This window comes from Trichosurus vulpecula, chromosome 5 (genome assembly GCF_011100635.1).
Source record: "Trichosurus vulpecula isolate mTriVul1 chromosome 5, mTriVul1.pri, whole genome shotgun sequence".
Taxonomy (NCBI): domain Eukaryota; kingdom Metazoa; phylum Chordata; class Mammalia; order Diprotodontia; family Phalangeridae; genus Trichosurus; species Trichosurus vulpecula.
Genome location: NC_050577.1, coordinates 253,998,825 through 254,022,434, shown reverse-complemented (window position 1 = coordinate 254,022,434; position 23,610 = coordinate 253,998,825). Strand labels below are relative to the sequence as shown.

At 39.3% G+C, this 23,610-nt stretch overlaps 1 protein-coding gene across 2 annotated transcripts in view; it reads left to right on the top strand.

Annotated features, from left to right (window-relative positions):
- Nucleotides 1–19,746, top strand: part of IRAK3 (interleukin 1 receptor associated kinase 3) — a 121,893-nt gene extending 102,147 nt beyond the window's left edge. For both annotated transcript variants that reach the window (XM_036759277.1, XM_036759276.1), the window contains exons 9-12: nucleotides 16,573–16,771; nucleotides 17,096–17,158; nucleotides 17,248–17,412; nucleotides 19,062–19,746. In XM_036759277.1, coding sequence (XP_036615172.1) covers nucleotides 16,573–16,771; nucleotides 17,096–17,158; nucleotides 17,248–17,412; nucleotides 19,062–19,538 — 904 coding nt within the window. In that variant the 3' untranslated portion in view covers nucleotides 19,539–19,746. The remainder of the gene's footprint in view (nucleotides 1–16,572; nucleotides 16,772–17,095; nucleotides 17,159–17,247; nucleotides 17,413–19,061) is intronic.
- The last annotated feature ends 3,864 nt before the right edge of the window (nucleotides 19,747–23,610 follow it).

Here is a 23,610-nt window from a genome sequence, read left to right as displayed (position 1 = left end):
TGATTTGCCATTTCCTTCTCTAACTCATTTTACAGATGAAGAACTGAGGTAAACATGGTAAAGTGAGTTGCCCAGGGTCTCAAAGCTAGTAAGTGTCTGAGGCTGGATTTGAACTCAGGTCTTCCTGACTCCAGGCCTGGTATTTTATTCACTGTGCCACCTAGCTGCCTCATAAGGCCAAATAGGACCTTTAATTGCTTAGGGCATGGATGATCAAGGCCTACCTGAAGCCATGTTTCAGAAGTAAAGGCCTGGGCTGTCCAGTGATGATGGCAGCACTGCCCTACCTGGATGGGCAATCTGGGCAGTGTACCTCCATAGGCTTAGAAGGGAGGATCCAAGACCCCAATGATTCTATCATAGCAGTAGGCATTTTATTAAAAACAGTTTAAACTATTACTTTAAAAAGTAGCTAGGTAGCTAAGTGAATAGGACCCAAGTTCAGATTCAACCTCAGATACTTACTAGCTGTGTGACCCTGGGCAAATCACTTAACCCCAATTGCCTCCCCACAAAATAACCCCATAATTAAGGGTAAATAACAAGGAATTAAGTCAGGTAGCAAGCACTCTACTCATTTCCCAAGGTAACCACTATTTCATCCCCAGAAACTGGATACTGAGAGAGAAAACAGGTATTTTCACTCATGGACAGATCTATTAGAGAGTGTCACCCTCACAAGTATCTCTATTGGCTTACTTCCTCTCTCCCTCTCACATCTTCTCCCTCTTGTGGCTTCTGAGCAAGGCCCTCCAAGCTAGAGAAAAGGAAGGGTATGAAAGACTTCACAATTAGACTGAGTCTCGGTTTCTTGGAAGTAAGATATCTTGAGTCAAGAATAAAGCACTTTTTTATCTTGCCCTACAAGAAAGGAAGGGGAAAGGGGATGGGAGAGGAGTGGGGTAACAGAAGGGAGGGCTGAATGGGGAACAGGGCAACCAGAATATACGCCATCTTGGAGTGGGGGAGAGGGTAGAAATGGGGAGAAAATTTGTAATTCAAACTCTTGTGAAAATCAATGCTTGAAAACTAAATATATTAAATAAATTAAATTTAAAAAAAAGAATAGAGCACTTGGTAAGAGTGTGGTTGCTCTGAGGGACTGGAGGGAAGAAAGGCTCCTACTGCTACTTCTGCTGAAAAGCCATAACATGATCTATAAATACATCCTATTTTCATCTCTTCTCTCTCTCTTCCTTTCCATGCTCACCCATGTTGCCTTGTGAGGCCTCCATTGACATTTTTATACCGGGCATACAAAATACATCCAATCAGGTCAAGATGGGATAATGTTACCACTTGAGTTCACACAGTCTTCTGAGGGATGTAGTTACCACAGAGAACATGACATTGATGTCCCCTGAATGTGACCTTCTCTTGAAACCGGGTTGTTTTTTTCTTACTTGTTTTGCGTTATGGTGAAGTTTGACATGTCTGGTGAAGCCTATAGATAGAAACTCTCTCAGAATGATGATTTTAAATGAATAAAATAAAATCCATGGAATTATAAGGGAATACAATTATGTTGAAATTCAGTTATCAAAAACATTTTTTAAAAAGTTTGCAGACCCTAGTTTGAGAATCTCTACTTTAAACTATGATTCTGTGATCATTTCCAGCTCTAAAATCCTATGATCTTAAGTAGTCATTTTAATGTGACAGCTGAGGTTGTGAGCCTTGGGCACCATGTTGCTTCCCTTACGTATCTTTCTCTTATATGTTCATTGCATGTGTGGTAAGCACAGGGACAGGGCTTATTATTCCAGTATACTTCTCACTCCTCAGTATATATTGATATTGAATGAAGAATGAGGAAGGTGTCGGGTCAAATTCTTTCTAGTACAACTTATCTGAATTATGAGCCCAGCCAAGCTCACTTGTGCTGTAAGTTTCTGTTTCTAAAGGATGGTGCCTGGGAGAGAGGTGGTCAATCAATAGCCAATAAACATTTATTAATCACCTACTAGGTGCCAGGCACTAGACAGTCTTTGTCCTCAAATAGCTTTTGATTTTGTAGGGGAAGACAACATACAAAAGGAAGCTGAAAAGCTGAGGATAGGGGAAGGTATCTGGCTCAGAGCCGTGATGGACAAGTCCAAGAGCAATGTAATTGGTGAGAGATGGGGAGAAGACCATGCTGGGCCCCCTTCTTAAATGGGGTCTCCAGAGCCCATAGCTTTGCCCTCCAGCCAGAGGGCATGGAGATGGTGTGCCCATCAGGCACTTCAAGAAATGCTTCATCAAAGAGGTACAACTTGGATTAGATATGTGGCTATTGATACATAGCATTTGAATTTTTGTGGAAAGAAGGAATAGCTATGAATTATTCTCCAGTTCTTCCCTTTCCCCTTCTCCTTCCTCCTCCTCTTCCACCTCCCTCCTTCCTCCTCCACCTCCCTCCTTCCTCCTCCACCTCCCTCCTTCCTCCTCCACCTCCCTCCTTCCTCCTCCACCTCCCTTCTTCCTCCTCTTTCCCTCTCCTCCCTCCTTTCCTCCTCCCCTCACTTCCCTTCCTTCCTTCCCTCCTTCCCCCTCCTCATCTCTCCTGCCTTTCCCTCTCCCCTCCCTCCCTGTTTTTCTCCTCTTCCCCCTCCTCCCTCTTCCTTTTTCCCCTTTCTCTTTCCCCCTTCCCCTAGCTCTCTATCTCACCCATGCTTCAATCACAAGGGCCACTCCCCAGCCCTAACCCACAACTCATTGACATGGAGACCTTGAACTGCTCCATTTCTGGCCCAAATCAGTTTGCCCCTCCCTTGACAACCTATTGGCCCTTCTCTCCACTCCTACTCTTGAGGCCTCACCATTATTTGGTGCTGGACTTAGTACAGTCACCCAATCAGCCTTCAGCCTTGTGGCAGCTCAGAATCTCCAAGCTCAAGACATCACTGGCCTCAGCCTCCCTAGTAGCATAGAATACAGACGTGTCACTACACCTGGCTGCCCCAATTTCCTTTTCCCAGAAGTGAAGACTCAGAACAAAAAAGTCAGCTACCTCTAGTCAGAAGGATCCTTAGGCATGAATGTAAGTTCATTTGGAACAGAATCATGATTTCATCCAGCAGCCCCCAAAGTATAGGGTGACATTTCCCTGTCTGCTTCTCTGTTAGTGTGAAGCACCCCTGTTCCGGAGAGTGACTCCTCTCTAAGAATAAGAGACAATTCCCCTTCCAAAGCCCATTCAACTCTTGGCCTTTCTGCTGAGCTTGCCAGTGAGTATCCTAATTAGTGTCAGCTGTGACAGTGGGTTTGGTGATGTGAACACCTGTTCACTGGGTACTGGAACGAGACCACTAAACATTCGTTAGAAGGTAATGACTTTAAATCATCAGCAGTCTCAGCTGAGCTGGAGTTGGGTAACCCAGATTAGCCTTCTGAATCTGTTTTAAATGATTCCCTCATTTTGCTCTAAGCCTGGACCTCCCTCTCTCATAGGCATCTCCATGTGCAGCCTAACACCCTGGGAAATATTTAAATTGCCTGTGTTATCTTTCCTGTCAAAGATAGTGATTGTGTAGGAGAGAACCATTGTGAGGACAGATTGTTGTTGTTCAGTTGTTTCGATCGTGTCTGACTCTTTGTGACCCCATTTTGGGGTGTTCTTGGGAAAGATAGTAGAGTGGTTTTCCATTTCCTTCTCCAACTCACATTACAGATAAGGAAACTGAGGCAAATAGGGTTTAAGTGATTTGACCAGGGTCACACAGCTAGTAAGCGTCTGAGGCCACATTTGAACTCAGGAAGAGGAATCTTCCTGACTCCAGGTCTATGCATTATGGTACCACCTAGTTACCCTTTAGGGACAGATACAGCCACAGTAATCCTTCCTAAAAGAGAAACAACAGCTCTAATCATATGCTATGAAGTGAGCCTAGGTCTTCTCCTAGAAGGTCAGGGCTTGCATTGAGCAGTATTATTTTTGTTGAGTGAGTAAGCAATATGAAGGAGGCAGTGGAAATAACCCTGGCTCTGGAGACAGAAGACCTGAATTAAAATTCTACTCTGCTGTTTGCTACCAATGAGGCACTAGGCAAGTCACTTAACCAATCTGTGCCTTAGTTTCCTATAAAATGAAGGAATTGGTCAAGATGGCTTCTGAGGTTTCTTCCAGCAGTACTGGCAGCATTATTTACATTTTAAAAATAAATTATTCAATTAAATCCATAGATTAAGCTGTGTTATGGAAATCTTTAGGAAATCATTCAGTAGCAAACTTTTCTCATCATATTGAAAAACATGTAGCCACTTTAGAGAAAAGGAGAAAGGCAGTGGGTTATCCCAAGCTGGTGAATGAAACTCTCAAATTTTATCATTTGCAATACATATATCCTACTTTGATACATGATGGCTTTTTTAATTGGCTAATTTAAAATTTAAGTACTTTTGAAAAAAAAAGTTGATTGTTTAATAAAGTTAAAGTTATGTTTACCATAAAAGCTCCAAAATTGGGATGAAGATACCTTGGCCAGGTCTACACAGGTGGGGTACCAGGGGAAGAGTCAACCCAGGATAGTGGAGAGAGGACTGGTTTGGGATTCAGGACATATTGTGTGACGATTAAAAAGGTTCAAGAGACATAGTTTTGGGGTAACTTAATTATTAATAACTTAATTAGTAACTTAAATTAATTAGCAACTTAATTATTAATCAGGCCAGCATATTTTTAATAAAGGATGGTCATTTGGCTATCTCTCTTAAACCAAAGACGATCATGGGGGTGAGCTCATACTTTATATACCTTTCAAAGAATAAGCGTTCCTGAGGGGTGGCAATCAACTTTGATTAGACAACACAATGGAAGATGGGCTGAGGGTGACATCAAATCACCTTGGACAGAGAAACTATCTCTATACCAGACCACTGTATTAGTAAGGCAACAATAACAATGTAGATGATAATTGTCAAAATGGCTATGTCGTTCTGTATCACAAAGTATCCGAGACTCTCCACGGAGAAGGTAGAAGAAATGAACCATTTATTCAGACACCAGAGAACCAGATCCCACGAGCCATCTGCCCAATCCATCACAGCAGCAAAGAATGCGATACATAATATCACAACATGGAGCCTCACCATCCCAAAACCTCTCCGACCCCCTGCTGGGGTCTTCCCCAAAACAAACAGTACAGCTGTCACAGTCTGTTCACTTATCAGAGGTCGACTTGTGTTACCCCAGCTCTTACAGTCGCAATGGCCATTAACAGCCATAACAGCTCTCTCTCTTTCTTACCATTTCCTGTGATATAACTTCCTTTTCCTTTTCCTCTCAGGAAGCTCCTCCTACCATACGCGACTTAGGCTTCCTGTGAGGTAAGCAGGTCACATGGCCTATTAATGGGTGAGAAAGATCTTTAAATCTAAATTGTTATTACAATCACCCACAGCTTTGGGCTATATACCCCACCCAAGCCCGAGCAGAACACAGTAGCTTCTATTTGGATGGGATCTTGTATAAACAAGAAAGTTAGTACAATCTCATTATCAGCAATGTCCTTCAAGAGACTGAACTTTTAAAACCAGGAATTTGGAAGAAGGAGAGAGCTCTGAATCTCCCCAAAATATTGGTTATTAATCATTTCTCTCATTCCCCCATTTGATTCTACTGAGAGATGCCGCGTCCTCAATGAATCACTAACTGATATGACAGACATTCCAGTAAGGATTTCTAACTATGGGACTTATGAGAGGAGACAATGGGATGGGGAAAGGGAGAGATAGACAGCCTTTGACAAAATCAAAGGGGGCAACCCCCTTGGATAAATAGACCTTACAGATAAAAGACACAAAGGGAAAAACTAAACAGCAAAATAAAATTGTCCATTTAAGGCTCTGAAGTCTCATCTCATGCAGCTGTCTGGTTCTCCGGATACCATTTGGGTGTGGTCTCAGAGCAATTCTTCTCTGGCTCAGGTCACTTGTAAAAATTCTCTTTTCTTCTAAAAATTTCTTACAAAGTTGGTCTTAACAATTATTTTAGATTTACTTTGCCAATAATCAGGTCAAATAATGAAAGTTAGCTCAAACCTTATATCTATTACTAGAAAATCAAATTTGGAATCTCTTCGACCAGGGATTTTATAATTTTAGGTTAGCCAATTGTCATATTAATATATCTAAGAAACTCAAATACAAGCAGAAAAATTAGAACCCTATTTTTATTCTTGGCATCATTCAATTAGTTCTAGTCCTGAATCTATTACTAGCTAATTAGGCAGCCCTGAGAAAGTCATTTAAACTGTCTAGCTCTCAGATTTCTCATCTTTAAAATTAGGAGAAAGGAAGACTAGGTGAACTCTAAGGTCCCCGTCAGCTCCAAAATGATATTCAACAACTGCACATTCATTTGTTACACCACACATTAAGTGTAGTCAGAGGAAAGTGATTTAGCTCAGATGCAGGGCTCACCCTGAGCCATACTGTCAGATTCGAAGGGGAACCTACTCCTGATAAGAAAAGTAGAAAATGTAGAGGGCTGGGACAGGGGAGGCCATGAGAAGTCCCACGGAAATGGGAGGACAGAAGCATAGCTACCATAAAGGAAGGGGCTGGGACACAAGTGAAACTATTTTGGCTGATTGGACAAAAGAAAGGTTGGAACTAAAGCTGTCGTGCTGAACTCTGTGCCCCTGGCCATCAATACACACCCCAAGGTGGTAATCCTGCCTTGCCTTTCTTCCCTTGTACTGACTCCCTTTTGGAATCCTGAAACCATTCTCTCTTGGTATAGGAAAAATCTGTTTACCTGTCTTTTTTGTGAACATTTATTTTGTCTTTACAAATGGTGTTTATCACAGACATTTGCTAGTCTGGGCACGCTCATTGGAAATGCATTTGGGAGAAAGCAATTGAGATAGGAGAGTAACCCAAGAGAATATATAGGAAGATGTAGCACTAAGGTGTTTTGCCAGACTGCGGCCTTTTATCAGGAGACTCCATGCTAAAAAAATAAAAAGGAAAATAGAGAGAGAATTAGATTCTTTAATACAATTCCAAATTCGGCATTGAGTCAGTAATAGTGAGGGAGGCCCAACAGAAGTGGCTGAGCAAACATTCTCAACGTACCACTACTACACAGGGTTATGTGAATAAGTCTGAAGTATCCATGATCAATAAATAGATACAATGCAATAAATAGATGTCTCGGAATCACGTGATAAATTCCAAAGATCAGAACTGGAACCAAGTGAGTAGAAGTGACAGAAATTGTTTTCAGCATAATTTATTCTTCCCAGGCCTTGGCCCTAAGCAACTGAGTAGCCTCCCTGACAGTGATTTTTAAAAACTGCCTCTGTAGCCCTTATTCATGGAGACCTAGAAAGAGAATAGTCTAAATGCAATAAGGCCCAATTATTGGGAAATCTTAATCATTAATTAATTAATTCCCAATTATCAGGAATCCTATACAAACTAGTATTAAGAAGTTGTCACTAGTCAGATCAGATTGCCTTTTTTGTGTCTGTGGGATTGTTGGTGTCCCAAGGGTGTCCATATGTGCAGGGGACATGAAGAACAGCATCAGGCTTTGTGGTGATGTAGGCTCTTGCCAAGTTTATCCATTTAGTAAAAGGCTATTAAATATTGTTATTGTTTGTTGCTGTTATCTGTCTTATTGGTTTGGTCTTTTCAATACATTTACAACTTGTCCGTATATAGCTTGTTTGTAAATAGTTTGTATGTCATCTCTCCAATTGGACCATGAGTTCCTTTGTTAGCAAGACCTGTTTATTTTTCTTTCTTTGTGTCTACAATGTTTAGCACAATCAGTGCCTGGCACATAGTAGGAGCTTAATATGTTTTTCATTTGCACATAGTAGGAGCTTAATACATCTTCATTGACTGACTGACTCCAGATCCCAAACTTGCCTTTAGGCTCTACCTAAAACAGGGAGAAAATCTTACTCTTTGACATTTTGGTTCACATCAAGTTGCTAGAAACTTACTGTGTTCTCATCTCCCAGGTAATTCCTTTTAAAAGCCTCATTTCAAAAGAACCTGGTAGAATGTCACCAATGAATCACTAATGGTAGAATTTCTGGTATATGTGAGGATGATGTTTTGATGGCAGGATCCTTCTAGCAGCCCCAGAATCCTATCGCATAGGCTGTTTACTATCCTGTTTATAGATAAGACCAGATTTGCCCATACTTCCTGATTTCCCTAATGTTGGGGTTTTTTTGTCCTTTGCTCATGACATAAATACCTAGACCACCCCCCCCCCAACCTAGCATTCTAGTGGGAGAACATTCCACTTAAAGCAAAGTTTCATTTTGGCTGATTAAAAGAAAATGGGAGGAAGATTAGACTAATTCCAACTTTATAATAGTTTGTTGGTCTTCCAGTATGACTATGAAGAAGAAAAAATTCCATCACTCAAGCAAGTGTAGTACAAAGAACGCGGGATGAAAAGGAGCCTGGGATGTTTTCCTTATCTATGAAAGGAAAGGAGTGATTCCTATGATCCTCTCTTACTCTAAACTTGTGTATCCTATGAATCAATGGAGAAGTCTTTTTTTCAGTTTTTTTTTCAATGAATAAACATCGATTTTTCTCTCCATCCCACACTTCTCCGTGCATTTGCACGGTGGGGAGGGAGGAAGAAGGAAAGAAAAACAAAGCTTTTGCAACAATTATGCATAGTCAAGCAAAATAAATTCCTGCGTTGGCCATTTCTAAAAATGTGTGTCTCATTCTGTACTCTGAGTCTATCCCCTCTCTAAGAGGGGAGTCACATGCTTCATGAGTGTACTGGAATTGTTGCTAGTCATTGAATTGACCAGAGCACTTAAATTGAAAAAAAAAATCTTCATTATAAACTTTTTATGGGCTCAGCACTTCATCAGATGCTAGGGTAGGCTTTTAAAAATATAAAGTATAGGGGCAGCTAGCTGACACAGTAGGTGGGGCAACAGCCCTGGAGTCAGAATGGCCTGAGTTCAAATCTGGCCTCAGACACTTCACATTTACTAGCTGTGTGACCTTGGGCAAGTCACTTATACCCAATTGCCTCACCTACATAGATAGATAGATAGATAGATAGATAGATAGATAGATAACAGGTTTTCCTCTTAAGCAATTAACAGTTTAGTTGAGGACTCAAAGCTGATACACATCAAATAGTAATAGGTAATTATAAGACAGTAATGTGATTAGGTGCTAATCACCTAGTTAGGCGTATGGTACAGACTTGTACTGTAGGATTTTAGTTGAGGAGATCTCAATGGAACTGGAGTAGGAAAGAAAGGTTTTATAGAAGAGGTATATGTTGAACCAGGCCTTGCTTAGCAGGGGATTTGGATTCCCAGAAAGGAGAGGCATTCCAGTTGAGGGAAATAACATGAGTATTCTGGGAATTGTCAAAAGATGGTCCAGATTAGAGTTGAGTGTATTGGAGTATATCAGAGAATAGTAGGCATAAGTTTGAATAGCAAGGTGGGATCAGGATTTATGGAATCTTGAAAACCAGGATTCACTTCTGTCATTTAGAAATTTAGACTGATATAAAATACAGGAGCTGTTGATGACAAAAGTAGCCCTAAGTTAGAAGATTCTGGCCATGCTATACAGGATGACTTAGAGGAATTGAGAAGAGACTTGAGTCAGAGTGATTGGTTAGGATGCTTTCTTTGGTAGTAATTCAAATGTGAGATATTGAAGGCCTGGATTAGGGTGGTGACAAGTTTTTTGAAGGAAGAATCAGTAACCTTGGCTCTTGATTGTATATAAGAAATGAAAAACAGAAAAAAAAATTAGTCCAAAATGGTTATTTCTCAGACTTTCCAGACTAGGAGTTCCCGCTGAAGTGCGAACAATTTCCATGAGGGAAACTGTTACCATTGGCAGAGACGGAAAATTGAGAACGAGAAAATCTGATCAGTTCTTCTTTGGATGTGTTTTCTTAGGGGATAACCAAATGCAGTTGTCCAGTAAGGAGTTGGAATGATAGAATTGGAAAACAAACGAGAAGACAGAACTCAAGAAATAAATTTTGCTATCATTAGCTTAGAGCTAGGAGATAGAGTCATGAGAATAGATCAAATCTCAGAGAGAGAGAGAGTAGAGAGAAAAAGAGCAAAGGACCAGAGATTAAACCTTAGAATAGGTGGGCAGAGATATTCTCAGTTAGGACACGGAAAGAAGAAGAGAAACCAACAGTTCAGAAATGTCAGTGATATTTCATGGTTTCTTCAGTAAAACAAACACACCAAAAATATAGCACTTGAGAACCTGGAAGAGATACTCATAAAAATAAATTTGCTGTTGGACTGAGATTTTATTTATTGAATTTTAGTCAAGGATAAAAGTACTGGTTTTTAATTCATTATCATTTTTGTCGTTCCTGATAATGTTATTAATATAAAGAGATCAATTCAAGTTAGTAAAGTTTAGTTCTTCCTGATGCCATCCCCTGAAAGGTTCTAATGGCATATCTCAGGCAGGGATACATCTGTAAAGGAATACACCTGATAGTTTTCCCAGAGTAGGGAGACTGGGCTAGTAGGTAAAGAACCAAGCATTCTACAATTCTTACCAAAGCAATGAAAGCTCAATTAATATCACCCTTTTTCTATACACAGGTAAGTGAGGCCGTTGATAGTCATTTGCTAAACACAATGAGAGAATGTTATAGAAAGGGATATACTGAAAGGAATATACTACAAGTAAAGGGAGAAACAAGTTGTTTTGAAATGGGTAACAAACTGACAAGTGGTTTGAGAGATACACTGAGCAAATGCATGGAAGTTGTTTTTGGGTTGTGGGGTTTGGTTTTTTTTTTGGTTTTGGGTTTTTTTTTTTTAGCTTTTTGAAAGATTGAGATATTGGTAATGGTTGAGAAGAAACTAACAAACCAGTATCTGCCAGATGGTCCTTAATGACTTGCTATGGATTTGATGTAGTGTCAGTCCCAGTGAAAGGCATCTGGACCATTAAGCAAAGCTGAAACCCTCTGCAGTAATCATTGATAGCTGTTGCCAGCCTTCTTGGGTACTCCCCATTTGCACCCCTTAACCAGAAGGCCTACTTCTGATTTGGGAACACATTGTTAAACCCTGGGCCGATCAGTATTAGAGATGGGAGGGCCTGTGGGAGAACGATAACATCTTTTTATGAAGACATTTATTCAATAAATCTGAGTGACTGCTATGTGTAAGGTACCTCTCTATTACAACTGCTTGTTAAACATTTGTTCAGTGAATGAATACAAAAATGAATAAATAGCTAGCATTTATATAGTAACTTAGGGTTTGCAAAGGGCTTTATATATTATTTCATTTTATACTCACAACAACCTTGGAAGGTGGGTACTATTATTATCTTCATTTTAGAGATGAGGAAACTGAGACAAAGAGAGATTAAATGACTTGCCCAGGGTCACTTATGGCTCATAAGTGTCTAGAGCAGAATGGAACTCAGCCAAGAAGACCATAAGTGACCCTGGGCAAGTCACTTAATCTCTCTTTGTCTCAGTTTCCTCATCTCTAAAATGAAGATAATACACAGCAACCCTTCAAGGGAGAAGCTATTATTATTATTATTATTATTATTATTATTATTATTATTATTATTCTCATTTTATAGTTGAGGAAACTGAGGCAAACAGAAGCCACATATCTGAAGTCCTGAGGTTGGATTTGAACTCAGCTCTTCCTACCTCCAAGGCCAGCACTCTTACCACTGTGCCACCAGGTGCTTATGAAAGACCTTAAAGAAATAAACATGTAGAGCTTTATTAGATACTGAGAACTTTTGCTGAGCTACATAAAGAGCTGTTTGGGGTTAGGGTCCAGGGACGCCATGAACCAACTCTGGCCACCCAAAGGGATCCCATCTGCTTATCTGTTCCAGTCCCTTGTGCTCCATACCCTAGGATGGTTTGAGCTTGCCATCCTAATGTGAAAGAGTACCATGGTCTAGCTTGCCTTTTCCTCTTAAATCTTATAATTGAATAATCAGAGTTTGGGGGATATTTGAACTAACCGTGGGTCCGTGGGTGTCTGTTCAGATTTGATGCCATCTACTCTTGATTTCACTTGGGCAGGTTCTATTGTATTCAGGTTGGATGAGAAGCATATTGATATACTTTCTGTTTTTACATAGCTTCATATTGAGATTGGTTAGTAGAATCAAAGTCCCATCAACATTTTCCATCAGAGATCCGGGGTGGGGAACCATCTTTGTTGCATTTATCAGTTTGGATTATCCTCAAATCTGCACTTCTCTTTCATAATGCTAAAATAGGACAGTCCTAGTCCGTGACTAAAGCTGAGATGCTTCCATGCTGAACCTAGCAATGACAACAGGCCAGCTCGGTCTGGGTATAGTGGTCCTCAAGAGTAATGCTTCAGATAGTGAGTGTCCAAAAGCCTGAGGTAGGCAAATGAGTCTGTTATCAAGAGTAGCTCACAAGCAAGTATGAGTCAGAGGCAATAAGCATTTATATAGGTCATCAGTGTTGGCATCCAAGATATTCAGAGGGGGAAGGTATCAGGTGCAGGGTCATGATGGATGGTGGGAAGTAAAGAGGTGTCTGACCTGGGTACCCACCTTAAATGGAGGTTCTGGGAGGAGCTTTCCATGTCCACTCTCTCTAATAAGAGGGAAGAGGTATGATGAGTTGCTAGAAAGCTCATCACTAACCAGTAGGGAATCCAACCTATCACAGTCATGATATGAGGTACGGTAGATGAATCAAGGAGCAGTGGAGAATCAAACATACAATGCTTGTCTCCTTTGGACCTACAAAAGCCAGCAAGCTGTCCTTTTATGCTGTATTGTTATTTTTTTAATTATTCTAAATTGTCTATATTTTTCCAGGGCATTTTCCCCATAGAATAAACTTTTTTAGTTAACTGCATGGCTAGCCTACCTCTGCCCAAGGAAAGCTGTGGTCACCATGCCTTTGAACACTTGTTTAAGCTTTAAGCAAGGGAACAAATTGGTGTGGAATTGATGGTCAAAAAGGCTTCTGCAATTCCCATATTGCTGTAATGAAACATCTTTCTTCCTTAAGATGCCAAGGCCCTTATTTATTACCGTGTAAATCACAAGACCCAGAATTTATGTTGTTCAGTGCAGTCTGCTTAGGGCCAACTTATCTTTTTCACCAAACATCATCTCTCTAAGTAGAAATACAATGCCCTGGAACAATTCTGGAATCTCAGTCTACATTTCTAACAGTAGTATTTCACAGGATCTGTTTGCTCTGAGTTTTACCACATAAAATTTTATGTCTGCTGTATTCGGGAAACAGTCACCACTGGAAAACTCAATGAGTATTTATAGGAGTATCATGCTCAAATTTCTGGGAAGCCTCCTGTAAACTTATTTTAAAGTGAATTTTAGTGGATGCCTTTTGTTTTACGTTACTAATCATTTCTGCATGTAGCAGACCTCCCTCCCAGGAAAACAAATTCAGCAAAAACAACCAAAAGAACAGCCATGCCTGGTAGTTCATGCAACATTCCGTCTGCTTCATTTCCCACCTCATTGCCGAGAGGAGAGAGACATGTTATCATTGTTATCTAGGACAGGGGTGGGGAACCTGCAGCCTCGAGGCCACATGTGGCTCTCTAGGTCCTCGAGTGCAGCCCTTTGACTGACTCCTAACTTCACAGAACAGATCCCCTCAATAAAAGGATTTATTCTATCAAACTTGGACTCGGTCAAAAGGCCACACCCAAGACCTAGAAGTTCACATGTGGCCTTGAGGCCGCAGGCTCCCCAGCCCTGGTCTAAGATCATTATAATTACCCAGACCTTGGTACTCTTTTTAGTGTTCTTTTCATTTAGGTTCCTTGTATTCATTGTGAATGTGGTTCTTCTTGTGTTGTTCTGTGTCAGTTCATACAAGTCTTCCCATGAATTCCTTATAGGTATGAATATAATTTCTTAATGCACAATATATATTACATTTATATACCATAATCAGTCCCATAATTTTCCTATCCGTGGTTCTAGTTGTTTGCTACCACAACAATGAATTCAATAATATTTTGGTATATATGATGCCTTTATGTCCTTGATCCTTTTTTAGAGTATATGTCATATAGTGAAATTGCTAGATCAAAGCTTACGAACAGTTTAGTCAATTTTCTTGCATTGTTGTTCAGTCATTTAGTCGTGTCTGAGTCTTTGTGACTCCGTGGACCATACTGTCCATTGGGTTTTCTTGGCAAGGACATTGGAATGGTTTGCCATTTCCTTCACTAGTGGCTTAAGGCAATAGAAGCGACTAGTCCAGGGTCACACAACTAGTGAATGTCTGAAGCCAGATTTGACCTCGGGTCTTCCTGGCTCCAGGCCCAGCGTTCTATCCACTGAGCCACCAAGATGCCTCCTTTTTCTTGCGTAATCCCAAGTCATTTTCCAGAATGGTTGGACCAATTTCACAGCTCTATTAACTCTAAAAACAATTATTCTCCCACCCAACCCTTTTAAAAATCATTTTTGCCAATATCCTGGGTGTAAATAAGAACTACAATTGTAGAAACTTCATAGTTATTTTTATTTAATTTCTATATAGAACAATTTTTATTTTAGTCATTTATACATTACAAATTTAGATGAAAGGTTTTTCTTTGGGGCGGGGGGGGTGGGTTACAACCTTCAGAGTAGCAGCTTATTGCCTGTTGTATATAGTAAGGACTTTTAATGATTTCGGGATCCAGAATTTTTAGAATTTGTCCAGGAGTCAATTCATTTTAAATTACTTGGTGGTACTATAAATATCCCTCTCTACACTTTATAAATGCAAACCAAGAAATTGTTTTTGGGGAAAAGAAAGTGGCTAAACAGTAAAACGGTGTTAGTTTAGAAGATCCCACAAAAAAAACCCTTTAAATAGAATTCATATTCTTTTTCTTATTTTAATATTGTTAGGACAAAGCAAAGGATATTCTGCCAATAGTGTGACCAGGAAAAGGACCAGCCCTAGGCAAAACTGTGAACTAGAGTTTGTCTTTGTTTGGTTTGGTTTTCGTTTTGTCTTCCTATCTTCAATGCCTGGCACAGTACTTGGCATATAGGTGCTTAATACAATACCTGTTGAGTTGAATTAAATTGTTCTTGGTGCCTTCTCAACTTTTCTGTAACCTTTTTTCCTCTCCCAAATGCCATTCTCCAGGAATTCATTCTTACAGTAAGTCCCCAGTAAGGTAGCAACTGGTAATTAAAATAGAAGTGAATGACCTAAGACTGATCTTTCCTAGGGGTCCAAAGGAACATAGCTGTAATGGTGGAACGACAGGTATGGGCTTGGTATTTTGTTGCCAGGGGACTTGCTAATGGCTCCTCAAGGCACACCAAGTAAATAGAGGCCTATTGAGTTCATTGGTTGGGTCAAGTCCTATAATTAAGTTCTGGGCACATGTGGGAGATTCACAAATTAATTCAAGTAATGGATTAAATAGAAATGAAGGAATGGTCAGTCAAGGAGAGGGGGCATGGAAAATTGGTTGGACTAAACTTTAACTTTTCCCTTTCTTTCTGTTGACAAATTGTCAGCCGTCTTTACCAGCCAGGTTTGTTGTAATCATGAACTGACCAATTCAAAAAAAACAAAGTTTTCCCTAGGAGTCCCTAACCACAATGGAGCATTTGGGACATACTCAGTCTCACATCAAAGAGTATTCTCTTCCAGTTTTTATATCCTTGTGTGTGAGAACTATAACATATTTTTAGGGATATGTTCTGAAGCCATAATTTCATTGATATAAGGAGTTCCCAGATGAAGAAATTCATATCCATATTAATCATTTCTTACTGTACAATAATATTTCATTATACTAATATCCCATAATTTCTTCAACCCCTTCCTCCATAGATGGGTGCCCACCTTTGTTGCCAGGTTTTTGCTAACACAAAGAGTGCCTTTTCTTCTCACCTTTGACTTCCTTAGAATATACACTCAGTAGTGACATAATTGATTCAAAGGTTATTGACAGCTGGATGGTATAGGCAGTAGAGTGCTAGATTTAGAGTCAGGCATAACTGAGTTCAAATCCTGCCTCAGACTAGCCATGTGAACATAGGCTTAACTTGTCTCAATTTCTGTTGGGGGGTGGTACCTTTCTCACAGGGTGGTTGTGATGATCCAATGAGATAATATATGAAAAGCACTTTACCTTAAAGTACTATATAAATGCTAGCTATTATTATTATTATAGTCAAGCCACCTTTTTGGATAATTCCAAACTAATATCCAAAATGGTTGGACCACTTCACAGTTCCACCAACTGCATCTGTGTGCCTGTTTTGCCACATCTTCTCCAACATGAACTCTTCTCATCTCTGTTCACCTTTTCCAGTTTTGCATGGAAAAAGATGAAACCTCAGAGTTGTTTTAATTTGCATGTCTCTTACTCTTACTGATGTGGAGTGTATAGTCACATGATCATTTATAGTTTGCAAATTTTTGAAAATTATTTGTTCTTATTCTCTGAGCATTTATCTATTGGAGAAGGCCCCTCTTATAATTAATGTGGCTTTGCTTATGTTTGGTAAGATATTGTTTTACGTGTCACTAAATATACTTTTCTGAATTTTTTAGATTAATTTGTGCCTTCTTTATAATTTCAGTTCAAACATACTTTTGGACAACCAGTTTCAACCCAAACTAAAAAATTTTGTCACAGCCCACCTCCGACCTTTCCTGGAAAAACAGAGTTCCACCATAAATATGGAAAGCAGGAGGAATAAATACCTATGGTACATGCCAGAAGAATATATTAGACAAAGAAGACTGTCCACTAAAACTGATGTCTACAGCTTTGGAATTGTGAGTGTCCACCTTCACAGGGGTTCTTAATTTGAAGTCTGTGAATCCATTTTAAAAATATATTTTGATATTAATATTTCATTTTCCTAGCTTCCAGGAAAGGGGGAGAGATATCAATAATTTTCTAACCTCTTGGGAAAAACAGAAAGGACTTTTACTTTAGGCTAATTGCTTTTGCTATGCACAGTGTTTGGTATAATAATGCAACTGAGTCATAAAGAATGAACCACTTTACTAAGAATGAATTCATTGTCATAGTTAATGATAGATCATAATTCATGGAGCATTAGATCCTAGACTCATTTTAAATTTGTCCTCCTCCAGGTCATAATGGAAGTACTGACAGGTTATAAAGTGGTGCTGGAAGGTCCAAAATATGTTCAACTGGTAAGAATCACATCTGCCCGTATATCTCTCTCTTGTTCATGTTCCTAATGGAGTCCTGCAAAAGATCTTTGTGTCCTTTTTCCCCCCAGAGGGACCTCCTTGTGGAACTGATGGAGAAGAGAGGCATTGAGTCATGTCTGTCCTTATTAGATAAAAAAATAGATCCAGGTCCTCAGAATTTCTCCTGGAAATTATTTACTTTAGCAAACCAATGCGCAGCTTCCCGGGCAAAGTTACGGCCAGCAATGGATGAAGTGAGTATTCTCGGGACACTTGGATTCAAAGTAGAGCGTAGAACTGTTGAAAATAACAATACCTTACCTATCTAGACCAGATTTACAGTGTTACCCTCAGGACAGTCCTATTGAGTTAGATAGGGTGCAGATTATTAGAACAGTTTTATTGATGAGAAAGTCAGTCAACAAGCATTTATTAAGTGCTTGGCATGTGCTAGGGATGGTGCTAAGGTCTGGGGATGCAAAGAAATGCAAATTCTTATCCTCAAGGAGCTGACATTCTAATAGGGAAGACAATATGTAAACAATAATGTGCATATGAGATATATGCAGAGTAGATAGAAGGTAATCTCAGAGGCCCTTCAAGATGATAGTTTTATCCACTATACTATACTACCTATCCCTGAAAAAAAAACTCCAATGGAGGAAATATGTATCCAAATTGAAGTTTTTATTAGAGAAAAGAAGTCAGTTAAATATTCTCTAGACAGAAAGTACTCACTCAGTAAAGGTAAATTAATCTCTTTCTGGTAAAAAAAATTATTAATTTTATTATAGTAGCAGCCATTTGTTAAATAGCAACAGGATGCTCAAATTAACATAGTAAGTTAATATGGTATTTGAGCATTAGTAGAACTGGAAAGAGTCTTAGAGATAATCTAATTCCATTTACTTCATTTCATAGATGAAAATGAAGCCAGGTTTGGATAAATAACTTACCTGAGGCCACAAAGCTATGATTATTTGTGGCATTGCATGAATCAACCAATTAATAAATATAACCAAATAATAAGTATAACCAAATAGTAAGTATAACCAATTAAAAAGTATAAAAGATACTTTATTAAGTATCTAATATGAGTCAGGGAAGCTAGGTGGCACAGTGGATAGAGTGCTGGCCTGGGTGTCAGGAAGACTCCTCTTCCTCAGCTCAAATCTGACCTCAGATTAGTAGTGTGACCCTGGGCAAGTCACTTAACCCTGTGTGCCTCAGTTTCCTCATTTGTAAAATGAGCTAGAAAAGAAACTGGCAAACCACTCCAGGCTCTTTGCCAAAAAAAAAAAAAAAGCCCTAAATGAAGAGTTGGACATGACTGACATAATTGAACAACAACCATTTATGAGTCAGGCACTGTGCTAGGCACTGGGGTTACTGAAGCAAAGATTATACAATCTACACTCTTAAGAAACTTAATATTCTATTAAGGGAGACAACACGTACCTATATCAGCATACACAAAATTATTACAAGGTAATTGGAAGAGAGAAAGAATTTTACATAGAATGTGTCATTTGAGCTGATCTTAGAAGCAGTCTGGAATTATAAGAAGTGGAGGTGAGCAGAGAGTGATTTCCAGCAATGAAGCATGCAGAAACATCCAGAAATCTGGTACCTTAAAAAAAAATGGCAAAAGATGGGAGAGACTATATGATGTAGAGGAAGGACCAGAAATCAGAAGAGATGGGATTTCCCACTGTTTGAACTTGAGTGAGGCATTTCTCTGCCTCAGTTTCCTTATCTGTGAGCTTAGAGGTTTAGATAAGTTCTAGCTTCTAAAATTCTTTGAGTAAGCATATTTTGTGAAATTTAATAAAATTATTTTTACTTAAAAAGAGGAATATAATTTCTTAAACTCTTGGTTGTTGGTTTTTTTTTCTTAAATTAGGTCCTGATTGCTCTTGAAAGTACTTACCCTATCTTACATTTTGCTGAAGATCCTCCCAAATCACTGAAGTCCTTCAGGTCTCCTTCACCCCTTTTTCTTGACCACTTACCCAGTGTTCCCATGGAAAATGATGAAAGTCAGGATTTTTGCTCACCTCCTAATGAAAAATTGGATAAAGATAGGTTTGCTCAGAAAACTCCGTTAGAGTGTAGCCAGTCTGAAGTCACTTTTCTGGGCCTTGACAGAAAGGCCATAGGTAAAGAAAAGGCCCATGTTCCCAAAGTGCCTGTGACTCCCTGGGAAGACAACATCTCATCAAACCATACACTTCCACCCCAGGACTCAAGTGTTTGTTGTATGAGTATGGACCTTTCTTCAGAGTCTAGAAGTCCTGTTTTGAGCAGGCTAGTGGAACCTAGCTCCTCCTCAGAAGTATGTGGGAATAAGGATGAAAAGTTGGAAAGAGATGACTTTTAAAAATATTTCACCATCAGATTAAAAAAATGAGGCAAGTACTGCATAGTGACGACTATAAACCATTGTTTTGGAAGGAACCAGTGATGTCTACAGAGGTAAGACCGAGAGAAAGTTGAATCTGGTGAATCCATTGTCTGGATTTTTCAAGGTCCTACCTTTTTCAGTATGGTTTATGTTTTGGGGTGTTGTTTTGTTTTTGGGGGTTTTTTTTGCTTTTTTAAAAACCTGAGTTGCATTGAAAATTGCCTCAATTTCTGCCAGACTAAAAGGGAAGAGAGATATATTTAGGGCCATATAAAATCATTCAGGAGTGCAGCTAGTGGCACAGTGGATAGAGTGCCTATCCTGGAGTCAGGAAGACTCATCTTCCTGAGTTGAAATCCTAGCTGTGTGACCTTGGGCAAATCACTTAACTCTGTTTGTCTCAGTTTCCTCACCTGTGACATGAACTGGAGATGCAAATGGCAAACCACTCCAGTATCTTTGCCAAGAAAATCCCAAATGGGGTTACCAGGAGTTGGACATGACTGAAAAATGACTGAACAAGAAATTCATTCAAATTGGGGAATTCTAGCTTAAAGAGAGCATAAACAAACCACTCCAAGGAAGGAAACTGGTTCTGTTCTCTTCCTCTTGGAACTTTCAAGGCCAAGTTATCTCAAAGCCTCAATTGTTTTCTGCCTTTTTCTCTCTTTCATTATTTTGTTTTATGTGTTTGTTAAAATGTTGTACTATCCCCAAAGGGTTATAAAATCATACCTATCCCTTTGTTCCAGAAATACCACTATTAGGTCTGAATCCCAAAGAGATTTTTAAAAAGGGAAAGAACCTATTTATACAAAAATATTTATAATAGCTTTTTTTGTGGTAGTAAAGAATTGGAAATTGAAGGGATGCCCATCAGTTGGGGAATGGTTGAACAAGTTGCGATATATGAGTGTGACGGAATACTATCGTGCTATAAGAAATGATGAACAGGGGAATTTCAGAAAAATCTGGAAAATCTTACATGAACTGATGCTGAGTGAAGTGAACAGAACCTGGAAAACACTGTACACAGTAACAGCCACATTGTATGACAAATAACTTTGATGGACTTAGCTCTTCTCAGCAATACGACGATCCAAGACAATTCCAAAGGACTCATGATGGGAAATGCTATCCACATCCACAGAAAGCATTGCTGGAGTCCAAATGCAGATTGAAGAATACTCTTTTTCACTTTCTTTATTTTTGTGTGTGTTTTTTTAAAAAAAATCTGTGTTTTCTTTCACAACACGAATAATATGGAAATATGTTTTGGATGATTACACATGTATAACCTATATTAAATTGCTTGCCTTCTCGGGGAGGGGGGAAGAGGGAGAGGGAGGCAGAGAGAGAATTTGGAGCTTGAAATTTGAAAAAATGAATGTTAAAAATTGTCTTTACATGTAATATGAAAAAAATAAAATTTTATTTAAAAAATAAAAATATTGTATCCCAAGTGCAGGTAATTTCATACTTAAATTATTAACTATCATAAGATGGTAGATTAGAGTTGGGAGGAGCTTCTGAAATCATTGATGAGAAAACTGAAACACAGAGAGGTCGTGACTTCCATAGGGTCACACAGTTTACAAGTATTTTAAATAGGATTTGTACCTAGTTTTTCCTGATTTCAAGTGCGGTACTCTGTCCACTAATTCATGCTGCTTCTAACTGATATCCTTTAAAATGAGCATACATTTTAGCTGGACTTGATGTGTCCCTTAGTATTTTTCTGCATTTGTACCAAATCAATAACACATTTCCACTTAGAAGAGCGTCCATTTACAGGACAGTTTTTTATCAAGTCTGATTTTATGAAGTTCTGAAGACCTGTATTTTCTTCAGTAGAATTTCCTCAGTTGAATAGAAAAATTCAAGTTTATTTCTCTCTTGTGTAAATGACTAAGCACTGGGCCTTAATTCAGTTCTTAATTATGATTATAATTACATGAACTTTACCAAGGATTGGTTCATGGGTTCGTAGATTCAGAGCTGAAAGGAATATTAGAGATGTCTCAATCTAATGCCCTAATTTTACAGATGAGAAATTTGAGGCCCAGAGATTAAGTGACTTGTCTAAGGTCATACAATTAGTAATCAGCAGATGTGGGATTTGAACTCAGGCCTTTAAAATTGTCCAATTCAGAGCCCTTCTTATTATACACTGTGCTGCCACCCTCACCCCCACCCCACCCCCACACACCCTTGAATATCTTGTCATGGTTTATTCAAGTGCTTTCTCAGTCTGATCACATTTCACTAGGTTATTTCATCGATCATTTGGCACTACTATCCAGGGAAGGAGAGACAAGGAAAATAAAAACTGTTAGTGCAGGTTACCACTTGTGAGCCCTCCCACCACACTCCCCACCCTTTGCCTCCAGCCCTCCTTTAAAGGTTTTGGCTGGTGAAAGAGTTTGAAATAATTGGTTAAGAAGGAAGTATAGTGTAGTAGAGTGAGTGGGAGTTTGGGCATCTGGGAACCTGGGTTTGAATCCTGACTACTGCTGGGTAGAAAAGACACTTTACCTTTCTAGACTTTAGTATCCTTCTCTGCAAAATGAGAGAATTAGACTGGAATGGTGACTCCCAACCTTTTCAAGTAAGAGAACACTTTTTTAATGTTAAAAAAAATCTGAATCTTTATCTTTTAGTAGTTCTATTGGTATTTATTAAGTAAATATATGATGACAGAAAACAACTATGAATCAGCAACTTTTAAATGCATTTGTACTTAATCACATTAGCATCTATGCATGTTTTTAGAAATAATGCTACATATATGTGTGAAACGTTATTTACTCAGTCTTCAAAAGGCCTGCTTGGTGACTGATGTAGGATGACCAGCAGGGGTGTTCTGGCAAACGTTTAACAAATGTTCACAGGACACACTTTCATTGTTAACATTTTTATTATTATTAACATTTTCCTCCATCATTTTCTTGAATCTAGAGAAGCAAAAAAACAATCAGGCCTTGATTTGCAGCATTTGCCAATTTCCAAAGTTAAAAATGCACACACTGAAAATTTCTAGCTCTGGGCACCCCAGAAGACCATTGATTGTATGGCTGTTAGGAGTGCATAACAAAGTCAGGAACATAGAAAGAAAGAACTAGGGTACAGGTCTTGGTCCTTCCTGTTTTGCCTCAAGTTGATTTGCAAAGCACCTAAGGACGTGGGAGCCTAAAAGGACAAGTCATCCCAGCAACTCATAGATCTTTAGTATTTTTGCTAAATGGAATCCCTAGGACATTTGAAAGGACACAGAAGAGTGCAACAGAGCTTGAAAAGAAATTTCTTTTTTTTCCTCTTTTTGAGGGCTGAAGGCAGGGCAATTGGGGTTTAAGTGACTTGCCCAAGGTCACACAGTAAGTGTGTCAAGTGTCTTGAGGTCAGATTTGAACTCAGGTCCTCCTGAGTCCAGGGCCAGTGCGCCACCTAGCTGCCCCTTGAAAATTTTTTGCTCTCATCAGAAAGGACACTGGGATCAAGGAACCAGATCTCAGGGCAGCTAGGATAGAACACTTGGAGTCAGAAGGACCTGAGTTCAAATCCAGCCTCGGTTACTTACTAGCTGTGTGACCCTGAGCAAGTCATTTAACCATGATTGCCTCCAAAATAAAAGGAACTAGACCTTGTCAAAGGGAAAAATAGTTCAAAGAATAGACTTGGAGATGCCCAAGGGAGGGCTTCACTAGTTAATTGGCTAGGTGAACTTGGATGGAGTTTAGTATCACAAGAAAAAACCAAATATGGCTATCAAGCTAAGGACCTGGCATACCTTGTCTAACATGGAAAGAAGGTGAGCTGATGCCTGACTAATAGAGAACAATAACAGCCCTGGAGACCTCAATTAGAAAGCTCCAGCAACAGATATATCCAGAAACAGGTGCCCAGTAGAGAGCAGCACAGTAGAGAAAGCAGAGGAAGTAACTCTCAGACAGCCTAAGCAAAGGCTATCCAAGTGTCTGAGGTATCAGCTGGTCCAGCCATAATTAGAAATATGAGTTGCCCTGGACATACATATTCCCCTACATATGTG